Below are 25,463 nucleotides of genomic sequence, written 5' to 3' on the forward strand. Positions count from 1 at the left end.
TCTGAGGACTGAATATTATGAACCGCTTCTCTCTCCTGAGGGAGATCCAGAGGTGGGAGTCTTGTCTTTGGAGATGGTTGCGGTTTGGAGGATGCTGCTGGTGATTCTGGAAATCGTTTCTTGTAGTCTGTGATCAAGAATTGAAGATCTGAGACAATAGATACTGGAAGGCAAACCATAGGAGTGACCTGTTTTTGTACTTGTGTATGTACAGTCTCCTCCGTAAAAACGACATCTCCATCTTCATGTGTGCTCTGGCACTTTACAATAAGATCGGAAGGACTAGTAGCTTGCTCATACTGGTCATCTTCTGATTCATCACTCTGTAGGAGACAAGATGGGAGTAATTTTTGTACCCTACTTGGGGACGTTAGATCTGGCGTAATCGAATTTTTATCCTTCCTCTTTGGCGTAATCAAATCTGATTTTTTCCATGGCGTCGACTATTCAATTGTCGACAGTATGGTCGTCGACGGTTCCTTTGTCGACGGTGTGGTCGTCGACGGTACCTTTGTCGTAGACTGTGTGGTCGTCGACGGTACCTTCGCCGTCGCCGGTGCGGTCGTCGACGGTACCTTCGTCGCCGACGGTGCGGTCGTCGACGGTACCTTCGTCGTAGACGTTGTGGTCGTCGACGGTGACTTCGTCGTCGACAGCGTGCTCGTCGTCGATATCTTTGACGTCGACGATGTCTTCGTCGACGATGTGCCAGTCGTCGTCGGTGCAGGCGTCAACGGTTTCTGTTTTGTCATCGACGGTGTCGTCGTCGACGATGCCGTCGACAGAACTTTAAGCAACGTCGATTGCTTTTTTATAAGTATAATCGATGACAGTGGCTTACCCGTCGTCGACGATTGAGTTATCGTTGTAGTCGATGAAGAGGCGGACGATGCCATCGTCGTTGACACCGTAGTCGTCGATGTGGAGACATAGGCTGTTTTTCTTGAAGAAAGAGTCGACGAACTCGACGTCGATGAGTGAGGTGGCTTTCTGAAGGTGGGTACCTCCTTTTCAGACGTGACGGATTGTACCTCAGAAGACTTTGTAGTAGCCTTTTTAGGAGGGACGTCTGTAGGGCTAGGGGAAGCACCCCTTGGCCTCTTCAGGGATAGTTTTGATGAAACTGAAGCCATTTCACCTTCCTCTAAAGACAGTGCATCATCTCTGTTTTTGAGTCTGTTCAACCAGAGGAGCAGTCTTCCTTCCCTGTCTTTAAGTGTCTTTGTAGAGAATGTTCTACAAACTCTACATTCTTTTGCAGAATGATCAGGATAAAGACAGTAGAGGCAAGTCTCATGCCTGTCATCAAAGTGCAGTCTCTTCTTCTTCACAGGATGAACAGGCTCTAAAAAGCCCTTTCCTCTGCTGATCAGCCATTGTTGTTTGAAGAAGAAAATATCCAACTTCTGTGAGGAAAAGAGATAAATCTCGGAAACCTGAGGAGAACTCAGGTGGAGACTCCCTAGCACAACGTGCGGTAGAAAATCTGAGAGACTGAGGCTCCTGGCAGGAAGGTTCTAGAGGGAGGTGGTAGCTGATTGGCTACCTTCTAGAGTTTGGTCCTTTTTACAAAAGGACATTGATCGGCTATTAAGGCAAGGCCCTTAGGCCTATTTTTCTCTATGTATGTCTATAGGACATTACTTTTATATGTACCGGGGACTCCCATCTCGACGACGGGGAATGATTCAGGCATGTGAATCTATGAAAGACACCCATAATACTGGATAAGAAAGGCTTTCAAAGCTAAATGAATGGCTAACAGTTTCATTTAGCTAATGTGCAGACCCCTTGGGTGAGGTGCCCACAGACCCTGCACAGTCATGTCATTGAGGTCTGCTCCACAGCCTACTAGAGATGCACCTGTGGCGATGGTTACTTGTGGAATTGGGTCTGCAATCGGCCTGCCCTGCAACATAGTGTAACTGTTCCACCACCGCAGAGAGCGATGGGTACTGGGCCTTACCAACACTTCATCTTCCAACTGACCATACACTTATGACAACCTGCTTGAGTGCATTCCTGAATATGTAGTCTGGCATGGAGCACTGTAGCAATGCTTGTAGACATCATTCCCAGAAGGCACATTATTGTGCAAACTTGAAGTGGACAGAGTGCCTGAAAAAGAGGGGGAAGCTTTTGGAATGATTGCAACCTTTGGGCACTGGGTACGGTGAGCCTACTACAGAGTTTAATACGGACCCTTAAAGAGGTTGAATTTGATGCAGCTCCAAGTGTGACTTGATGGCATTCACTGTGAACCCCAGGCCTGGGCAGCAGTGAGATTGTGGGCTGGGTGTGGGTTAGGCATTCCTGTCTTCTTAAGCTCTTGATCAGCCAATCGTCATGGTAGGGGAAGATGTGAGTTATTTTCCTCCCGAGGTGAGCAGTGATCACCGTTAAATACTTGATAAAGACCCCTGGGGCCATGGTCGCACCATAGGGTAGTAGCTTGAACTGGTAGTGCGGACTACTTACCATGAGCGATAACAAAGGGGATGATGGACGAAGTGCTTGAGCAAATCAAACACTCACCACAGTCAACTGATCTGGGTTTAATCCATCATCATGCTTTAGCTCACTCCACCACCCCATTTCAGACATGGCCATATGTAAATCAGTCTGACCCTGTGCCTCATGGGAACAGTCCAGCCCGAACTGCCAAGCCAGGTCTTCCCTGGACCGGAAACAAGCATCCTGGGACCGATTTCGGATTTATAATCCTCATCAGCCAGGCTATCTTGAATCCAGTGGCAAAGTGAGCAAGGGACCCATGTCTGGGCCTACCCTGCCAACTCAGGGAGAACAAAGCGATACCAAAGGGGATGATGGACGGAGTGCTTGAGCAAATCAAACACTCACCCCCAGTCAACGGATCTTACCATGAAGCAGAGGTAACGACAGAGTGGAATGAATTGGAATATGAAAGTAGGTATCCTGCAAGTCTAGTGTGGCAATTAATTTGACATGCTGCAGTTGGGTTATGACACCCTGTAAGGTGACCATGCGAAAAATGTACTAACAGGATGTATTTGTTGAGAGGACAGAGGTCGAGATTTTGTCTGAGGGAACTGTCGTCCTTAGAAATGAGGAAGTATGGGAAGCAGGCCCTTTTGCCCTGATGTTGAGGCTCCTTTGCGTACGAGTGCCTGAACCTAATCTTGCAACAACATGAGATGTCCTGAGCTGAGGGTGTTTGTGCGGGGTGAAATGTTTGAAATCTGTGCCATCCTGTGAGTAATAACCCTGTTGCTGTTGATGGTAGGACGGCGTTTGGTCTGGGGCAGTGGCTTTGGAGCAGACTCTTGACTACAGCCTACGAAAGGATCCTCTACCATAAGGACTCTGAAGAGCGGCCATCAGCCAAGTGTTTTCTGTGCCCATCTAGATGTTCTCAAGGATGGTGTCAACCTGCACTCCGAACAGGTGTTTCCCCATCATATGGCGGGTTGACAAGGTGCTGTTGCACCTCTGGCTTGAATCCAGACACACAGAGACAAGAGTGGCGCAGAAGGATGACTGAGTTGTTAACTCACTAGCTGCTGTATCCAACGCTTCCAGTGTACACCTGATGGCTGCACTGGAAATACACTTTCCTTCATACATTAGCTTTTTTGTTCGCTTGTGACACTGCTAAAGGAAAAGCTGAACAAGCCCCTCCATCTCTTCCCAATGGTCTCTAACTTAGCAACAAAGGAGGCCTACAGGAGATGTGCCTGTGTGTGGCTACACCCACCCATACTCTTTTCCCTGCAGCATCAATCCAATTGCTCTAATGGTCAGGCAGCAGATAATTCCCTGCGTGACTGGCTGCTGCTCACTTCCTAGCAGAAGCAACCACTAAGGAGTACAGTGGGACATAACCCTGGAAATGAAGCCGGTCAGAGGGCACTGGCTTATATTTATTGTTGATGGGCGGTGTCACCACGAGAGCTTTCATCGACTTCTTGAAGATTTCACAGCATATATAATTATCCCCTTGAGAATCAGGTGGTACTTTACAGAACGCTCTGGCTTTTTTTTCTTTTTTACTGAATTTAATATAGCGCAAACTTGACCCGAATCGAGCTTTACATAGCACCAGTTGCATTACATGAGGACACATTCATTTTTGTTAGGCACAGGGAGATTAAGTGATTTGTCCCAGAATCACAGAATGTTCAGCGTCATTGCCGAGACTCGAGCCCAGTTCCCCGGATTCACAGTCGACCGCCCTAGCCCTTAGGCCAACTCCTCTCCACTTTGTGAGTGTTTTTTTACTAGGAAATCCTCTTCCACGGGTGGCGTAAATCTCTACCTTATGGTATGCGACTGCGCACTGAATGACGCTTTGGCATGCAGTTGTCTCATCTGGTGGGCAGGCCCTGACTGGGATATATTCTAGATCAAGGTCCGTCTGATGGTCTATATAACGGAATCCTCCATTAGATCCCCTAAGGTACCTGGGTAGACAGGGGCAAGTTCTCAGCCAGCGAGTAAGGGCTAGGACTGCCATTATTGGAGTATGACTAAGGGGATCCTTATGGTGAAGGCATAGGAGTTGAAGGTGTTGAGGTGGAGAAGGAGCAAAAGCTTTTGCTTTTGGCAGCAAAGAGGGGCACAAGGGTGTCTGATAGCAGAGTCTCCAGGAGGGCAAGCCTGCGTTTCTTTGGTAGGGTCTTTTTTGGAGGCAGATATTTTGCTTGTGCAAAGGGATTATGATCGTTCTTTGCCTTTTTTTCAAGCTCCTTGTGCAGCCTCTCGAGGATGGGGGCATTCTTCAATTACAAGAGCGGGTCTCGTATCCTTGAAAGGATCTTTTCTTAGCTCCAAGGCCTTGCTTCGGTGGCAATCAGCGCTGGAGAGCGGTGGCACAAAATAAAGATGGTGCCGGCTGCTTAGGCAAAGGGCTAGACTGATTATTTTCCATTATGCTGTATAAATATAGGCCAAACAGGTGTTTCCCATCGAATGAGATGATGTTGTACTGCTGGACTTCAGGATGGAATGTGGACACACAACCCAGAATGCTTTCTAAGCATAGTATTAGTGCTCCCAGTTTTATGTTAATTATTTTTTCGACATTTCACCTTTGTTTTTATCTGTATGTATTTTTTTCTCATTTTATCTGTACTTATCTATATTTATTTTGTGCTTAATGTAAAAAAATGAAGCTGCAATAGTTATATGTCCACATTTATTTAACGAACAAATGTTTACTCATGTCTGAATGTCCAATAAGTTTTACCCATTTACAGTAATATACAGTCATCCGAAATAATTTGTAGATTAGATTAAACAGTTGCACTGCTACAGTTATTTAGGTTCTTTAGGAACTCTAGATTCCTTTTATAACTTCCTTACTTGTCACTCTGCACAGCTATTGACCTAGCACACATGATTGACAGCAGTGAGAATAGTCCATAAGAAAACCTATTTTCTGTATTTTTCCACATTAAACAAATACAGACAGGAAAATAGATTGTTTTCTATCTGTATTTATCTGTACAAATAAGTAAAACCTGAAAAATGGGAACCCTAGAGAACATTTGTGTTCATCTTCCTTGAGACGGTCTGCAGATGTCAATTGCATAGCAGATATTTGTATTGACGTTTACTTTTTCACTCTTTAACAAGTTCAGCCTTTTTGTGGTAAGCCTTTGGAACATGTTTGACTAGTTGTTTCATCTCCTCTTATATTACCGATCATGCCTTGAGAGGTGGCCCACAGACGTGACTATGTACCACTATGTTGCTACTCTTAACACAAGTTTACCTTCAGCATCTTTCTTGCGGCTCTCTCTGTCTGTCAACCTGTCTCCTGAGGGAATGCACTCTTCAAAGCTGTGTCGACTACTAATAAGACTGTGGTACATGACCCCTGATAATAATCAAGGTGACCTATGCAGGTTTGTAATTTCTCAGTTCTAGGTGTAATTACCGTGGCCAAGACAGGCTCCTTGAAATTCCCAGCTGTGCGTTTGGTCATGCTCTTAATCATGGGCAGGATTTGTATCGTTCTCTGGTGTATGAAATGGTTGCAGCTCCTCAGAAACAGTCTCCTCAAATGTGTTTCCTTTCCGTTAAAGGCATAGGATCTGCCTCCTGTTGTAGAAATAAAGCTAAAATCTTCCCTGCATAAAGATTTTCCTTGGCACAAAATCATATTGCTCGGAGAGCTCTATGGCCGGTGTTGTGTCACTCGGCACCGAGGCTGGCATCCAGATCGATTTCAGTGGCACCTTTCGACTTCGGTATCTACTCTTGCAAAGAGAGTGGTGGCTCAACAACGCAGGTCAAAAATGTGTGGGTAGGCTTCAAGGAACAGAGCCCTTGGCTCAAGGCGTTTCCCAAGCTTTCTGTGGCAAGTAGGCTAGGGCCTCGAAGCCAAACTCCCTCTGGAGCAGTTCTGAGTCTAGGTTCGAGGCTGCCAATTCTTAAACCCAAATGTGTATTAAGTGTCTTTATCTTCAGTGCAATCTGTCCCCCTGGACGCATGACTGATTGGGGCCTCTAAAGACTTTTCTTCCTTGTAATACAAATCCTCTGGGAAGAGTATTTTAGGAGTAAGATGTGGTTGACCAAGCTGCATTTGTCTGGCTTTCCCCTTCCTCGTAGGCTCCTTTAATGTCTTCTGAGCCAAAGATTGGTGCTGATCCTACAAGGTTCTTGCACTGCATCTTATAATGCACCCACTGACCTTATCTTCTGTAGCAAATAGTCTTAATGTTTAGAAGCCCAACACCTTCCACTTTCCCCTTTGAGAGGGCTTCTCTTAAGACCTGGTACCGACACCCCCTGGTCCCACTCAAATTCAAAGCTTTGTCACTTGTATAAGTTGTTCAGATGCTGTAGAAGGTTACTCTGGTTTACTGTAGTTGAACGCCTGATGACTATGGCAAGACTGTTCCAAAGCATGAGAAGAAAGTCCGATCCTGAGGAAGTCAAACTTTTAGACTGGTGCATGGTCAGTTACTCGAGAGTTAACCTCATACTTGTAACAGCACCCAAAACTAAATTGGCAGGAGTATGTCAAGAATGTGAACTACCACTACAAAAGCTTCATGGCACCTCTTCCAAGTTACACCTATCTCATACAGTCAGTGTCAACAAGTGGCAATCTCTTCATCGCTGGTATGCATGCAGCACAATGCACAGCCCTCTTTCACACATAGCACAGCAGAACTAACTAACCTTAGTCTTGAGCAGTTCTGTCCCAGTGCATTCAGTATAGCATCTGTGATATTGGAGCAGCCTGAGGCACACAGTGACTGCAGCTTGTGACAACCACGGCATATAGTGATCAAACCATCATCTGTGATTTGCTGCAAACAAAACAAAAAAACGGAGTGAAATGAAAAAACTGACAACTGCAGAGGCACGGTTCCAGGTCTCAATGAAACACACATGATGATATTAAAGGGCAGACACAAATATCCTCTGTTGCAAGATCCCAAGGTACACAAAATATAATATTTAAAATGATTCCATAGTTGTCATTACTGGAGTAAAAGTTGGTGTCTTGAGTGGTATCTTATGAAAGTGCCTCTAAAGTCCATTAAAAACGGTAAATTAAGCACATTTCTCAAAGAAGTATCGTTGTATTGTTAAAAGGACTTGTAATGGCCCTCAATGGTAAATTAGTCAAGTCTGTCAAAAACAAATTGTTATCTTACTAATGGGCCCTCCAATAGCTTTCATGGGAAATAAGTGAAGATTTCTCAACCACTTTGGGAAGTACACAGTTCTCACAGCAGTGGGGAAATCTTGTGAAAAAGTGCTTATTCTTTCCTTTTCAAGAGAAATTGAACACATTTTTAATGTTATTCTTCTTCCACCCCAAGTTTCCTAACCTCAGCTCCTATTACACAGCAGATGAGTCATCTGCCGGAAGGAGATGTAAGATCTGTAAGGATAAATGCCGCTCTGGTGAGTAACCGCCTCATGTTAGAAAACTTTTAAAGCGCGCGATTACCATGGTGTCTTGGGGCTGTCAGAAGAGGCAGGTGAGTAGTGACTTAAATGTTAAATAGCCAGGTTTTTATCTCCTTCCTGAATGATGTTAATGATGGAATAGCTCTGATGTGGGGTGTGAGGCTGTTCCAGAGTTTGACTGTATTGGGGACTATACCTCTGCCACCCCACCCTCTTAAATTTAGGAATGACTTATAGATTGGCATTGGCCAATGTGAGTTTTCTGTTGGGCTTGCATCTCTTGAAAGCTGACCTGAGGAATTCTGGGCCTGAGTTATACAGTCCTTTGTGGGCCAAGCAGACAGCTATAAATTTAGCCCGCCTGCACATGGGAAGCCAGTGCAGCTTGCAAAGACCCTGCTTAATGGAATGGAATTTGGGAAGTTTAAAAATCAGTCTTGCTGCATCATTCTGGAGTAGTTGTAGTCGACTCATATGTTTTTTTAAGAAGGTGAGAAAGACTATTGCAATAATCCAGCCTGGGAAGCACAAGAAGGGTTATGAATCACTCCTACACCTAGTCCACACTCCTTCAAAGACTTCACAGTATTGTGCTGCAACATTTAAAAAGCGCTTACTACCCCCCCCCTGTGTGGGGCACTGAATGCTACACCATGTAGGGTGTGTGGGTGGAAGCATTTTGTCTTTGTTTTGATCCTATGTGTAGGAGAGTAGGGTCTGCAATCCCATGATCACCCAGATTTTTTGCTTTTGTTTCACTGGTTTACGACTTTCTCTGGCTGTGGGCCTGCCAATCAGACCCACAGCCTGGCTGTTCTCTTTCTAAATTACGACATGTACCCTAGGTGCATTTACCAATTGGTACTGGGCCACCTTATCAGACCCCGTAACGCAGGGCATAGGTGTACCCAGGGCCGCCAGGGGCTGCAGCATGTATTATGCCACCCCTGGCTGGCCTCCTAAATTTGACACAACTGGCTGCATGACAGCTGGGGCAAAGTCGTGTACTCACCCTTTGCTTTAGGTATAGTAGCCCTATATCTAACCGTACAATGGACGCACGAGTTCCTATCAGTCACTCCTATGGCAGGCCTTGACAATCCTGAAGGCAGAGTGCGTGGGCTCGTGTGAACTAGGCTCTGGCCCGAGCCGAGCCGGTTGCAGCTTGCGGAATAAAGACCCAATGGCTGTTCCATGATAACGCGTACCACATCGGTAACTTCGGTGTCGCGTTATCAAGACATGTCGAGTAAGGTGTCATACGAATCGGGATGCGGCCTCCTCACCAATTCTGGCGACAAGGTTAGCATTCCGCCCTTCTAGAGGGACACGACATGTACGTAACTGTGAACCCCGGTTAAAGTTAACTGAAGCCTCAGCTCCACAAAATGGATGCTGCCACCACAGACACGAGTCTGACCTCCTGCTGCTGGGAGTCCTTCCAGCGAGGAGCGCTTGGACAAAGGGTTTCCTGTCGAGGGCGGTGTTCGCACCGTCCCAGACAGGGTTTGTGTATTCTGGGTAGGTAGGGCTTTTGCGAGAAGGTGACTGCGGAGTGGCACCCCGGTGCTCACTACGCATCTGCCGGTCAGAACCAGTTCCAGGGGCGCCAGCCCTGGCCTGGGGAAAGTCCGGCAGGGGAGAGGGGTGTAACTACCCCCCTTCCTGGTCCCACCCTTAGGGCAGGACCTAGTCATGTACCCACCCCTTTCTTTAGAATAAAGGCCGGAGCGGGGACCCTTCCAAATTAGATCATCTTTGAATCAAGAACTACTTTCTACGAAAGGACATTCAAGACTCTTCTCAAGATTTCTCCCTTGTGACTAAGGAGTAGTCACCCTGCATCAGCGGGCACCATCTAAGAACTCTGCGGTTTGCTGCAAGTCCTTCCTCAAGGAATCCGACGGCCCAGCTCGACGAGAACCGGCTTCCCTGGCACCTCTGACCTCTACCCACGTCATCAGCTCAGCTGTGATCTGTGGGTGCGACGAGACCTTGAGGGACCGGCCATCATCAGAACCTGCACGCTCTTAACCAGCACGACCATCGAAGTAATTCCCTGGTGAGTGCTCTGGGGTCCGAGAAGCCCCGACCCTGAGCCGCTCCAGCACCGAAGTGTAGTCTCCCAGCATCTCCACGATCTGCGTGGGGCCCTTCTGCTCGCTGCTCAACACGTTGTCCGGTCACTAGCCGCTGGCTTGTGCCCTCCTGTGACGACATCCGATAACCAACGCTGCTGGTCTGGTTGCTCCAGACCGGCCCTTGCTCCCTTTTCCGAGAGGAGCACCCCGGACCCTCCCGGTCCATTCAAGACGCCATCTTAGGCCTACCACGTGGCCCTGAGATCTGCCAAGGCTTGTTGCCCCAATCCTGGGCCCAGCGACGCCGACAGCATCATCCTTCGTGGGACAGCTCGCACCTCCATCCTGGTCGCCGACAACGCCTCCTGGTCCGTGAGACTGCAGAGCCTAGTGTCGCCCACTCACCTGGTCGAGGTGACGGCCAACCGGTGCCCTCCTGGTACCCTCTGACTACTGGCTAGTAGTACGAACTTGGTCCCCTCTGCTTTCAGGTATCAACGATCTCTGATCCAGGCTTGGATCTCTACGAACTATTCATCACTGGTCGCCGGCCAGCAACTCCTTTTCTTCCGGCTCCTGGCTCGTCAGCGAAGACCCCCGACGCCTGTAAGACTTGTGCAGCCGCAGCCCTCATGGCTAGGTAACTCGGCATTTCGGTGCCTGCATAGCCTCTTTACTCTAGGGTCCTGAGTCCCTCGCTTCCGACTTGCCTTATCGGGTCCGCCCGAGACCTCTAAACTTTCCGTGTCCTCGGACACTTGTTTTAATTGTGCACTTGAAGTATTTTCCTAAGAGATTTGGTTTGTGCTTAGTACCCTGTCCTCATAAAGAGTACAGGGCTGTTGTGAATCTTAATAAATATCCTGTTTACTTTCATAACACTTGTGTGGTGTCCTTTCACTGGGTGTTCAAGGGGTACATGTGTGGTAAACAGCTGGCTTAACACGCCCTCTCGAGTCTTTAGCCTTAGACTGCTCGTAGCCACGCTACTAGGATAGCTGGTCTTTAGGTTGACTTACAACCAATCATCATAAGGGTCGTTTGGAACGATACATAGCGGTCGCTAGAATAGCGAACGCTGCATATCGGGCCAACTTCTCACACTATGTGAGAAGTCTTTCTATGTGATGCATTCTGACCACTGAGGTGTGACTTATGCTAAAGGACACAGCCTTTAAGTGAGAGCGAGAGACATGCAGTTTATGATTATCAGTGAGCTGGCAACTTTTAGGAGCTCTGTGAGCTTTATCATATTAAATCAATCTTATGATCTTAGTCCACTTAGCTGGTACTTCACTAGCATGTCCATTCTGAGATATTTTGTTTAAAGTTTATGGTCATGAGCAGGCATAGGTTGGAGCGGGAAATGGTGGAGAGACCATTTGTGATAGACTTTGTTAATATCATCCCATAACTGATTGTCATTGTGAAGTTGTCAAGAAGTGGTTATAGTGGGTAGCTTATCTGGACCGGCAGTGGGTAGATCTCTTCAGTTGTTAAATGGCTGTTGAGTTGGTGATGAGCGGTTTACTGATGTGGACTGGCACACTACTGGTTGATGAACAGGACCCATAGCAATTCTGTTGTTCATAAGTAAGAATATTAAGCCGTATAAGGAATTGTTATGCAGCTTGCATGCACTACCACCGACTGTCTGCCTCCTTAAAGTTATGGTATTTGTGTAACTGTGCACCAGGATGGTTATAGATTGTACTGTGATTACTTTTATATAGCAGTCACTACCCTTAAGGAGGCATTAAAGCGCTTTATGCTGGACAGCACACTGCTCCAGAACTCAAGGCAGTTCCCCCCCCACTAGTGGTTATTGTTACTTATTGAGATGAATCATTTGCTGTTAAAGAAACAATTCCATGCATTTACTCCATAGGATAGGTTAAATAAAAAGGAGTTTGTGGTTAACTTAAGTGGGAGAGGGGGTATTATAATTCATGAACATGGTTTGAGTATATAATACATGGGCATCAGGGGATCCAGCTATCCCAAACCGGTGAGGGTCAGCTTTACAAGAAGATCCAAAGATCTACCTAAAACGTACTTCAACCCGACTACCCCATATTAGTAAATGAACTGGAGCTTTCCTTGGAATGTAGTCAAAGAGGAAGCTTTTATGTTCGTGCTCAGTGAAACATGGTATTTCAAAACCATTGATTCTGCTTCAGTATTCCGGGCTTTAGCATAAATGCGATTTGGCACTGTAATTACTTTATAGTGCAACAAACCTGACTACAGGGCACAGAGCAGTGTGCAATGAGGATTTTTTACGCTTCCATATCATGGTCACCATCTGTAAAAAACACTATGAATTAATTGTTTTGCTGTTCAACTAGTACTTAAGAGTCCTTTTGACATTCAAATATATGGATCATTTTGCCATCTAATGTAGGGTTTGGAAAGAAAATAAGGATGGAAATGTTTGTCTTATTAGAAATCTGCAAGAACATTGATGAGTTCCAAGAACTCACTGGGTCTACTGGAAATGCAGTGTACAGCTACTATTGGCAAAGGTCTGTAGACAACCTAACCATCTGGAAGAAGGAACCACTATAATTAAAGCAATGTTTGACTCCAGTCTATATCATTTTTAACTAGGAGTTCCAAAAGCTTGCAAGAGATAATTCCCAAAATAACTTTTAAACTTTAAACTGCAAACCAGGTGACATACCATTTAAGACTAATTGAAAGGTAACATACTAGTCCCTTTTGTTAGGGCCAAATAGCAACATCTAAGCTACTTGTGTTTTGTATTACTCACCTCTATCCCTAGTACTAAGCTGCTCAGGTGTATTTTTGAGTACAGGCCTAGAAGATCTAGCAAGGCATCCAAGCATGGCCTTATAAGGGAGCTAATACATTCACTCAAGATTGGTAGCTGTGACAATTGAAACATCAGGTGGTAAGAGTCCTGCTCGGGCAGTTGCAAATGTCTTGCTGTTGTTGCAGTGTGTAGTTTCACAGGCCTGAGGCAATATTCTGTGCCAGTGCTGTATTGGATCAGAATCAATTCTCAACGTAGATATCAGGGTAGTTGAACCACGTAGCCACCACTATTTTAATAATCTGAACCCCCATCCCTCAGAGACTGTCAAAGAAGACTATTGGGTAACTTTATTGTCCATTTTATCCATGAGTGGATTGAGGTTGTTCAATATCACTATTCAGACCTTTGTTCACTAAGGGGTCTAGATTTTTTAGGTTATTTCTTAGCCATTTGTCTCCAAGTACTCCCAGTAGATGAGCTTTTAACTTCGACCATTTCAAATTTTTGGGCAACACTGTGCTATAACTACATCCATTTGTGGTAAATTTCTAATAGAATTCAGGTAAATTATGGGGGGCGAGGCAAAGCAGGCTACGATGGCAGACCTGTCCTGCTGAGGTTCCGTGATCAGGCGCATATATTGCCCGCTTCCAGGCATGGCCTCGACCAGCACAGACACCGGTCAGGTGTTGGAACACCTGCAGCACTGAGGATTGCTGTGGAATCGTACCTGGGTGCGCTCCAAGCAACAAAATGAGGAAAACTGGCGTGCAGGTTCCCGGGGGCAAAATGGCGCCCTCTGACTTCTGACTACGGGCTTTGGGAGTCTGGACTGGTTCCCCGGGCCATACACCAGGAGCAGCATTCAGGCACATAAGTGCGGCCACAGCGAAAGAACAGGGGCACTCCGATACTGTCGCAGCCTGCTGGAAGATCTGAAGAACACACGTGGAGGCGGGCGGCGGCAGCGATCGGTGACAGCCCACCATTTTGGTTGTCGTGATCTCCTCGGCATCACTCCACAGCCACACGAGTCAGTCGAGTGTGGTCGAAGCGTAATACATCGATTGGCGGCGACTTGAGAACCTGAGAATTGTTTATTGCCTCCAACGCCACAGAACGGTACGAGACAGCCCCCGATCGGCAACAATCGCCTGACCCCAAAATGGCGCCCAGTATTGAACATGGCCGACAGAGCCGATCCTGAACATCTGGAAACTACTGGGGGCGTGCGGCACCAATGGGATAAAAGTGAGCAGCAGGTTACACACAATCAGGGACAATTCTAAAGAGACTTCCTCACTCTGCAGCAAGGATATAACGTTTACATGAGGGCGGCTGCCTGACCTTAAAATGGCCACCATGCAATCCTGCCTCTCCCAGCTCTGATCTCTCCGCTGGGGCACTAGTGAGGCGCGCAAACTGGCTCCTCGACCACCTGGGGGCCCTCGCAAGGACTGCTTCCACGTGACAACGCGCAAACCGCGCCACACCATTCCTTACAGCAACCGCCTTTCCCTGCAGCAGCAAAGTGACAAGCTCAACGCTGAGATAACCAGAGTGAAGGTCCCCTTGTTTTCCAGACGCCCATCGAACATGAGACGATCCTTTGGAGAACACAGTAAGGACTCGCTCCACCCAGGCTCACACATTGAGCGCACACTACATTGACACGACCTGACACGTCTCGGCGACGCCCAATGATCCTACTCAAGCCTGATCAGCGTCCTACCTCGCACGCATGCACTGCCACACCCATTGTATATTGTTGTACTCCCCCTTTTTTTTCTTAAAGGGGGCTGGTTTGGACGCATCATCACCAACGATGGGTCCTCAGTATTGGGACGGTTTCCCGACCTCACTGTTTATTACCCCTGTTCAGAAACGCCCTGTGTCCCCTCATGGAACTTCACACACCAGTGTACCAGCAAAGTACGTATAGGTGACATTATATATCACATAGGTGCATTACACTGCTGGGGAGTCACTGGTCACTACGCCCCGGCGGACAGCAGCCACTTTAGCGCACGAGAACCACCATACATGGCTGTAACAACACAGAACACTGACATCAGTATCCTCACGCTCAACGCCAGAGGCCTCCACACGCCAAGCAAACGCTATGCGTTATACTCATACACAAAGCGTCAGAATGCGCGAATCGAGTTTCTGCAGTTGACGCACCTTAGTACCGTGGAGATAAGCAAACTACAGGCCAAATGGTGCGGAACCATATGTGCCACGTCATACTCGGCATTGGCACACTGATTTGGGTTCATCCAGGGACCCCATTCCAAGAAATCAGACGGGTGGTAGACAAAGAAGGCAGATATGCCCTGTTAGAGGGACTCATAGATGGGCAGGCAGTACTACTGGGCAGCATATACGCCCGAATGTCGAGCAGGATAAATCTGGGACTGCCTCACATGACAGTGGTCATACATGAAAATAATTTATATTTGTTGTTGTATGTACTACTCCAGGCGTTACTGTCAATATTCTTTGCTTATAACAGTACCCTGCCTGCTCTTTTCTTTTGCCTGAAACACCCCTTTCACCCTTTCCTATTTTCTTTTTTCCTCCCGGTACAGCACAGGATTGTGTCTTGCTACTGTTGTAGAAATGTATTATAACTATTTACCTTCTAATTGTTGATAAATTCCTTGCCCGTCTGGACAAGGAACCTAAACATATAGTAGCCTATTGTGTTCTATATAGTATTTGTTCTATTTTTCAAAAAGCTAAGAACCTCTGTTCTAAAAAACTCAATTGATACCCATGGTTCATAGATACCCGCTGGGTCCCCCTTGTTTTCTTAAAAATTCAAACACGAACAGGGCAGAGTATCCAGGACTACTTCGCCCATAAAACAGGGACAGCGTCCTCGACATTAGTGGAGTGCGACACATTCAAAGTAGTGGCCCGAAAAGAATGTATTAAACAAAGAGCTGGGGTAAAACGAACACTAGAACAGGCTCTCACCAAAGCCGAAACACAACTTGCTACCGCTACTAAACGAGACGACACTTCCGATGAAACGGCAACACTAGTGGCTAACGCCAATACAGAATACCTAGCGGCCCAGATGCACAATGAACGGGATAAAACCGGTACATTTTTGGCATGGTTAACAAGCAGGACACTGACGTGCGGCCCATAACAGAAATAATAGACCCCATAGATCCTCTTGGCGTTTCATCAATACTACTCAGCGGTTTATCGTAACCCAGCACTGACTGAGCAGGTCATACTGGACCAATTTCTTGACGATTCCCAAAATTACAGAGGCAGACAGGACAACATTAGATACGAAGTTACAGTCTACCGACATTACTCAAGCCCTTCACGCCCTAGCTCGCAATAAGGCTCCGGGACTAGACGGGTTCCCACTAGAATATTATACCACCTTCTCCCCCTTATTGGTCCCCCAATTGGTGGCGATGTTCGTGGTCGCATTGAAGACAGGAGAATTGCCAAGATCCCTTCGAGAGTCTGTTATCGTGACTTTCCTGAAGCCAAACCGCGATCCTCAGCAAATGGCCTATCGTTCCATCACGCTTCTGTCCGCCGACTGTAAGATTTTAGTAAAGATACTAGCAGACAGATACTCGCAAATCATACAAGCAATGGTGCACCCAGACCAATGCGGCTTTGTCCCAGGCAGGAACACATCTCAAAATATACGACGACTATTCCATGTTCAAGATCAAGTTGGTGATGAGTATCCTCGGGCGTCCTGCCTCATTCTAGACCTTGAGAAGGCCTTGGATACCCTTACATAGCAGTTCCTTTTCTCTGTCCTACAACAAGCGGGATTGGGTCCCATCCTCATAGCGTACACGGCTCTTATACACCAAACTCGCATTGGGCGGTACATCTCACCAGAATTCGCGGTGCAGAGAGGCAGGGCTGCCCACTTTCACTCCTACTCTTTGCACTAGCGGTAGAACCCCTGGCTATACGCCTGCGCCAGAAGGGACACCACGGGGACATTCCAATAGCGGGCACCATGCAGTGTATCCATGTACGCCGATGACCTCTGTCTATATGTTCGGGACATCACTGCAGATCTCACTCCCATTTGGGCAATGCTCACAGACTTTACGGACGCCTCAGGGTGTAAATCCACGGTATACCCACTACACCCGTTCGGGCAGGACAGTTGGCTAGGGGACCAGAAAGTAGCCTTGACTGCAGAGGCCCTCCAATAGCTCGGGATTCGTCTTTACCATTCCCCAGCCGACATACTCGAGGGCAATCACCGTAGGGCATTGGCCGGTATCAGGTCGGCAGTTGGATTTTGGCGGAATCTCCCATTGGCCCCGATCGGTCGGTTGGCTCCAGCCAAAATGATAATAGTCCTGAGACTGCTGTACCATTTCATGAATCTACCAGTAATCCCGCCCAGAACCTTTTTCAGAGACCTAGACTCACTCCTCAGCTCACTAATATGGGGTAAAAGCAGACATAGGATAGCATTGGCAAAACTGAAACTACCCACTACGCAAGGAGGACTATGTGCCCCGTCCTTCGAATCATACTTCCTTGCGGCGTAACTGCAGTGGCTATCCTACTGGACTGCAGGGAGACACTTAGGTGAGACATACACTACAACCGGCCGGGTACCCACTCCGGAACTACGCTGCCTCCTAGGACCAGGAACTACACCGAGACGGACATGCCCCTTTTAAGTAGCGGTGGCCCGCAAGTGCATGCAAGAATACATCGTATGTCACCAGGGAAGCCCCCATACTCACCTCTGCTGCCGCTGGTCAGTTGGCCCAAACATGAACACTATTATACGTGTAACATGCTCCACACATGGACAATCTGCAGTATCACCAAAGCAGATTTGCTATTTGAGGACGGTCAACTAAGACCGTTCCAACAACTCATAGACGACTACGATCTCCCCCCTGGCCAGTTTTTACTTCATCGTCAATTACTCAAGAGTTACCGACGGTACCACGACCTATTGTCGCGGGAACCAGCCACATACCCGGTCATCCATACAATCTTATATATGGGGGTGAGCGACACCGAACCACGTGGCTCTACAAAGCCATACGGGAACTTACAAACAGACCCCTAGATTCCCTACGGACCACCTGGGAGGAAGAAATAGGGCGGCTCTTACATGAGAAAGAATTGGAGAGGGCACTTGAATTCCCCAAAAAGGTCTACAGAAACGCACGTTAAAAAAATATACAATTCTATATCCTACATAGGGCATATCTGACGCCGGCCCGCCTCCAAAGATTTTATCCTGATACCCAATTCCTCTGCCCTAGATGTCACGCACAGGAAGCAGATTTTTACCATATGTTCTGGAGCTGCCCAACTACACAAGCATACTAGCACAATATTCACAAATCACTCGGAGAGCTCACCGGGCTCACACACCTGACCACCTGGGAATCCTGTGCACTAGGTATCTTCCGGGAACAAAAGCAACACAAAGTGCCCACTAGGTTTGTCTCACTGGCCTTTTTACTGCACTATGGGCAGCGGCAGAGGAAGAAACCTTGCGCGAGGAGGAGGTGAAAGGGATACACAAGCTTCCCATTTCCATAGAATGGGCCCTGTTACTGCACCAATTCAAACAGTCGCCGTCCCATGATAACCCAGACCGCGACACACACACCTCACAACATCCAGACCAGCCAACAAGTACACACCCCAGATCTCATCCTGTGGCGTCAACGCAGAATCACTAGCGCATGGTGCCATACATCACGTCACATCTGAAAGCCAGATGTATATGTCCCATTCTCCCTAGTATTGCACAACTGTACCGACCAATGTGTATACAATGCCCCGATCCTTCATCTGACAATTTCCATTTCCATTTCCATTTTATTGCATTTGTATCGCGCATAAATCACCCAAAGGTCTCAGAGCGCTAGCAGGCAAAGGAACCTCCTGTCCACCGAACCCAAGAGAGCAGGGGGAGCTCATCTGGCTAGAAAAGCCATGTTTTTAGCAGTCTTCGGAACTTCACATGATCAGGCTCTAGCCTGATCAGAATGGGGAGAAAGTTCCAGGCTTCGGGGGCGGTTTTACTGAAAGCTCTATCACCATTTCTAACTGTCCGAACTCTAGGTCTTGCTGGAAGAGCGTAGCGTTCTGACTGGGACGTGGGCCTTGAGCTTGTGTTCAAGATAAATAGGTCCATGACCATTTACAGATTTATGGACTAAGCAGCATCATTTGAAGTTTATGCGTTTTTGTATGGGTAGCCAGTGCAGAGTCTGAAGGCAGGGTGCCGAGGGGGTGCGAGGGGGTAGATCAAGTACTAGCCTGGCGGCGGTGTTCTGAAGGACCTGCAGTCGATTCAGTAATGTGGAGTTAATGGCTGAAAAAAGAGCATTCCCATAGTCTATCCTGTTAACAATAAGTCCTTGGACTAGGGGCATCCGTGCTGAAAGTGGGATCCATTTGAAGATCTTCCTCAAGCTGCGCATCAGACCCTAACTGGTGCCCACGGTTTTTCTGATGTGCTCAGACATGGTTAGCTTATCCATGATTACTCCAAGATTCCTGACAGAGGGCTTGGGGGCTGGGCAGGGACCGAGGGAAGCTGGCCACTAGTCTGGCGACCAGATTTTGTCGGCTTTGCCGAACAACATGCCCTCTGTCTTACCGGCGTTCATCATGAGGTAGTTCCTGGTCATCCATTCATGTATGTCGACCATACAGTTTTTGAACCTCCTTTTTGTGTCGTCAGGGTTCTGATTGATGGCGATGAGGATTTGAGTATCGTCGGCATAAGATATGTGTAATAATGTAGTCCATGCTTGAAGGTAGTTTTCATGTAGTTTTATTGAGCAGATTAATTAAGTCAGGTACAAGCTCAATAGGAGACTTAAGGGACCTAGGGGAGACCATTGGGAGACCAATGGGAGACCATAGGGAGACCCCACCAGGAGCTCCTATCCAGGTGCTCAGCCCATCCAACTGTCACTCTGCAGTCAGAGTACTAACATTCTGACTGCAGCATTTATGAACATTCTAAAGATGGTATAAATGCATCACATAGGGAATGATAGGATATTACAATATGGTTCCAAAACCGTGTGCTCTGATGACCTTCGCAAGGGGGGAGACATATAAATTAAAAAGGGTCGGGCTCAATATAGATCCCTGTGGAACACCCTTGTCATTGTCATGGAAAATGGAAGAGTACGAGCCTATCTGGACCCTGGACCGCCTGCTGCAGAGATAGCTTGTCAGCCATTGAAGTGTGGCGCCTTCGACACCAACCTCCGCAAGGCGCTCTAACAGAACGCAATGCGAGATGGTGTCGAATGCCTCAGAAAGGTCCAGTAAGATCAATATAGCCGATTGTTTGGAGTCCAAGGTCAGTCTTATATTGTCCACAACCTCAAGCAGGGCCGTTTTGGTGCTGTGGAATGCCCTGAATCCGGACTGGGAGGGTCAAGGAGTTTCTTGGACTCAAGGTGGGTGATAAGCTGTTTATTTATTAGAGCCTCCATAATTTTTCCAAACAGTGGTAGAAGGGAGATTGGTCGATAATTGACTAGCTGGTCTGGGTTGGCTGTAGGCTTTTTTAAAATAGGCCTGATTACTGCCTCCTTCCAGTGCTTAGGGACGGAACAGTGAAGTAGGGATTGATTGAGGATATTGGTTAGAACAGGGATCAGTGCCGGGGAGATTTTGGATAGAACTTGCGGAGAGGCAGGGTCTCCCGTGGCTCCAGACTTCATTTTCAGCAGGGTTTGGTCCACCTCATTTTCTAAGAAAGGTGAGAACTCTCTTAGCGTGACAATATGATGGTTGGGGTCATAACTCTTGGCGTCTGGGGCAGTAGTCTGGTCTGTTATTGTCGGCTGGGGGAAGCGTTTATGAATGTCATTGACTTTCTCATGAAAGTAAGAGGCTACAGATTCTACCCAGTCCTTGGTATCGGGGGGGCACCAGCTGCGAGCCTGATGGATTTGTGAATTCTTTAACAATGTTAAAGAGTTCTCTTTGTGAGTTGGCTGCTGACGCGATCCTGTTGTCTAGGTAGACTTTTTTTGCCTCAGCTATTTCCTTCATATACTGCCGATGTGCAGCTTTATATATTTCCCTATCTTGGACACTTTTTGTGTGTCGCCATTTCCTTTCTGCCGTCCTGGTAGAGTTTTTTATTTGCTTCAGATCTTGCGTAAACCAAAGTGAATTGTTTTTGGGGGGTTTAGATTCTCGTGCAGGGGCTATGCCATCTAATGCAAGAGTGATTGCTGATTCAAATGTCATGGCAGCTAGGCTGAGGTTGGTGCTCTTAGAGATGGTAGGAGGAGAAAAGTGGGTGGCAAAGTGATTCAGGGTGATCTTATTCCATGGCCTGCTCTTTTTCAGCTTGGTCGGGCGAGTTGCCAGGGCCTGGGTGGCGTTGATGGCAAATTTTATGATGAAATGGTCCGACCAAAAGACTGGGTCGATCTGTGTGATCACAATCTTTGGAGAGTTGGTACAGACAAGGTCAAGAGTATGGCCAGCTACGTGGGTTGGACCTGTTGGGAGTAGGCGTAACTGTAGAGCATCCAGGTTGGTGATTAGGTTGATGGTATGAGGATCAAGGGCTTGCTCGGGATGGTAATTAACATCTCCTAGCAGAAGAAAGTTTCCTGAGGCCAGAGCATAGGGTGCTATTGCTTCCACTATTGCTTCCACTAGTTTCTCTGGGAAATGGGTCTTGGATCCAGGGGGCCTATAAATAAGGGCTATCTTCCATGATTCTTTATTGCCCACAGTCTTAGTGGAAAAGAGCATCTCCCCCCAACATTCGAGGTAGGAGTCATTTATATGGATTTTCATCGATGACTTGTGGATTATGGCCGTTTCACCCCTTTTTTTTTGCCAGGGCAGAGCTACTGCAATGCCTGGCGCGGATGACTCCTGCAGCCAGGTTTCCGTTACGAACAACGCGTCTGGTTTGGCTGAATCCAGGAGCGCCCAAATTTGTAGCGAGTGCTTAGCCATTGATCTTGCATTGCAATATAGACAGACTAGGTCAGACTGGGGCTTAGAGGCGTGGTCTGCATGGCGGGATTTTTGTGTTGGTACTTTGATTATAGTTGGGAGCTGGGGAGCTGGGCTGTAAAGATAGGTCGTTTGACAGGATTAAGTCTGTGTAGTTCTAAGCTTGTGTACCTGATGATGCCCATTTCGCAGTACTGTCCGTGGAAGGCGAAAAGACAGGGGCGGCAGACGGACGGGCAGGATCCCTGGTGTCTGGAGTCGGCCGGGAGCGGACGGGCGCAGACGGGCTTGCCTTAGGCGCGCCGCTCGCGCATCCACTCGGTGCACTGGGCTATGTAGGGCCAGTGGGCGGGACCGCAAGCGTGGGACTGAGGCTAGGACGCTAACCCTGTTTGTTCCAGGGAAAGCAGCACCTCCAAGATGGTGTAATCCCCTCCGCACAAGCCACGGCGGAACAGGGGGCACCGTAGAGCAGGTAAGCAGCTGACAGTTAAAGCACAGTGCAACGAGTGAGATGCGTTAGTAATCAACGATGTGCAAAGTAGCAGTTTTAGCAGCTAGAACAATTAGGGCTATACAACAGCAAGATTTAAAAGTTAAAAAGATTGGTTTTAAAATACAACGTGAGCAGCCTCGATCCTCAGAGGAGTCGGATCGGAGAATTCCATGAACACACCCCCAGTTTCGTACCCCAGTTTTACATGGCAATCATTTGACTTGGCGCCCCTTTGTCGTCAGAACAACGGACTAATCAGAGTATAAATAGCACTGTACCACATGATAACGGAGAGTATTGCAATCCAATGTACTGTATCAGAGTGTACTCAGTCACTGTAACTTTTAAATGCCAATAAAAACATGTTACAAGACTACCAATAAAATAGACTTATAGTGGCAGGGTCTTTGCTTTACAGAGAGCTGCCAACAGCGCACAAACTTAGGGCTACAGTGAAAAGTAAGCAGACTCATCAACTAGAGCATTATATATAGCATAAGCGTTTGGCAGATACTCACCTCAGGACAAAAATAGGAAAGAGACATCCTTGAGGATCAGTCTTATGTACCCCCAATATATACATTAACATCAGACAACTCCAAAAGGGTAGAGGATGTGTGTATATACTATATCAAAATGAGGTATAGTGTGCACAGAGTCCAATGGAACCCCAAAGGGAGGCAGAGGTCAAAGTAGATAGCACCTTACTCTCTATTGGTGGTAGTGTGGGCGAGTAGTAAGGCTTTATCAGAGGATAGTGTTAAGCATTTGTTGTACACACTCAGGCAGCAAATGATGTCACACACTCAAAGACTGAACCCAGACCAATTTGTTTGTATAAAAATATTATTTAGGTATATATTTTTTCTAGAACCAAGCAAACCCAGACCAATTTGTTTGTATAAAAATATTATTTAGGTATATATTTTTTCTAGAACCAAGCAAGCCTGGTACAGGTAAGTGTAAATGGGCTATAGGGGCTTACGACGTAGGAGTGCTCATAGGCTGCAACGGTGAAAATAAAAACAGGTAGATGAGGTGAAGCAAGGTATCCCTCAATTGCACCCTACAAGGGGCAGATGATATTGTCTACAGGATAAGTTAGGCAGAAACATTTTGAGCAATGGCAGAATTAATAATAAAACCAAGAGTTTTTGAAGGTCCACATAGTCCTCTTTGCAAACTCAGGCAACAGAGATCGGATAAGAATCATGAAGGTAAGTCTACGCCTGGGTGAGCCAAATGAAAAAAGCTAAATAGAACATAATTTACATGAAAAGAAAGCTGTCTTCCAGATTGTACCGTAGTGCTAGGGACAAATAAATGAATCCAATTAGGCTTTGGAGGTACCCAACATGAAAATCGTGTGGGAATCCCTGGAATTGTGGGGTCACCACAATCCACGTGGTGGCCCGACCAGAAAGAACAAGTAATCTTAATCTTTCTACCAAATTTCTGATGGTTCAGCTATTGACTCAGTGGTCTTATGTAGGGCTGGTTGAACTAGAAAATTTAAGCAGAGAGAGGGTTGGTCGCTCAGTGCAACCGTCACGACAAAGCAGTGAGTAATTGTGTTGGATCAATTGAGTTTGCAACACGAGTCTCTCTGCTAAAATGTTACTGTTTCTTTTGAGGACACTAAATTAGCATTCTTTCTGCCAATACTCGAGGAGGAATAAGAGCCACCCCAAAAGGGTGAGTTTACATGCCTCTAATCAGTGTATTAACTTCCCCTGCCTTCTTATGCCCTTACGTGTCACTTGCCTGTTATTTTTCTCTCTGTTTCACTGCACCTAGTGCACTTCTGTGCTAACAGCATGTTGTTCTAGCCACCCCATGCTGGACAAATATGAGATTTCATCCAATATACATGGATACTTTTTATCACAGGTCGGCATTTTCATAATGTACACCACATTTAGGTTTTAAAAGTGATTGGTTTACACCTGCTACTAATCGATATTCCAACCACTGCGTAGCTGAAAATCAATTTTTGGTCCAAAGGAACTGCCAATTGATCACTTCCGAGACTGATCAGGCAAGAAACATGTTGACGTTTGATACTAGAGAGCAACCAGAGAACATTGTTCCACAGGTTAGCAGTATTGTTTTTAACCAGACAAGTAAACTCAGTGATTAAAACTTGATTTAGAGTACTACTTAGCCTTTTTTATTACACTAAATACACTCACCACACCATCGCCTCCATCTACACTTCCCGGCACTACTTCCCAATTTCACTTTACTACTTGGAATAAAGGATCTACAACAAAGAGCCCCTGTATTTATTTATTTAAGAAGTTTTATGTAGCGCTGGCCTGACCCGAGGGTATCGGAACGCTTTACATCAGATACATTGCAGAGATTCACAAGAAACGAGACAAAAGAACGACATTAACATTGCAGGGCGCTGGTCGCGGGATCTGCTTCGTAGTATTGGGGACATGGTGTTGGAGCAGTGCGAGGTGTATGCTACCTCATTCCGATTGCTCCCATCGACTCCCTAGGGAGCAGTCGAGGAACAGGATTTTAAGTTGGCTTTTGAATTTTACAAAAGAGGGAACCGTTCTGATGTGAGGGGGAATGGAGTTCCAGATTTTGGGTGCGCTTCCGGTGAAGGATCGAGCCGCAGTTTTTTGTTTTTGAGTTTTTGGCAGGATGAATAGGAGGGAGTTTGAGCTTCTGAGGTTCCTGGCCTGACCAGCTTTTATGAGTATGGCAACCAGATATTCGGGTTTGCCAGTATGAAGGGCTTTATGAGTGAGGCAGGCTGTTCTGAAGCTGATCCGCATTTTGACTGGGAGCCACTTAAGTTCTCGGAGTGCAGGAGAAATGTGGTTGAATTTCTTGATTCCGGTGACCATTCTGGCATCCGCATTCAGAGTTGCTTTGATGGGAGCCAGATGTGACTTTGCCATTCCTTAGAGGACTGCGTTCCCATAGTCCAGTTTTGACAGCACCAGTGGCCTGATTAAGATCACAGGGCGGAATGAAAGGTTTTATTTTGTTCAGGAGTTTAAGGTTAAGGAAAGCGCTCTTGGCTGAATTCTTGATATGTCTGGGAATGTTCAGTTTCGGGTCTAGCGTGATGACTAGTGATTTTACAGAGTCAGCTAGGGTGAGATTCCAGTTGAGCGCATCAACGGCCTTTAGCCATTCAGTAACTTGAGGGGTCTCCTTGTTCGAGATGAGGGGTATCTCATTT

General features: G+C 46.9%; 1 protein-coding gene across 1 annotated transcript in view; it reads right to left on the reverse strand.

Annotated features, from left to right (window-relative positions):
* Window positions 1-25,463, reverse strand: part of FBXL20 (F-box and leucine rich repeat protein 20) — a 658,452-nt gene that overhangs the window by 160,250 nt on the left and 472,739 nt on the right. The window contains exon 10 of the mRNA XM_086924342.1: window positions 7,174-7,304. Within this exon, the coding sequence (XP_086780468.1) occupies window positions 7,174-7,304 (131 nt within the window). The remainder of the gene's footprint in view (window positions 1-7,173; window positions 7,305-25,463) is intronic.

The sequence above is a fragment of the Lissotriton vulgaris genome, chromosome 5 (assembly GCF_964263255.1).
Source record: "Lissotriton vulgaris chromosome 5, aLisVul1.2, whole genome shotgun sequence".
Classification (NCBI taxonomy): Eukaryota; Metazoa; Chordata; class Amphibia; order Caudata; family Salamandridae; genus Lissotriton; species Lissotriton vulgaris.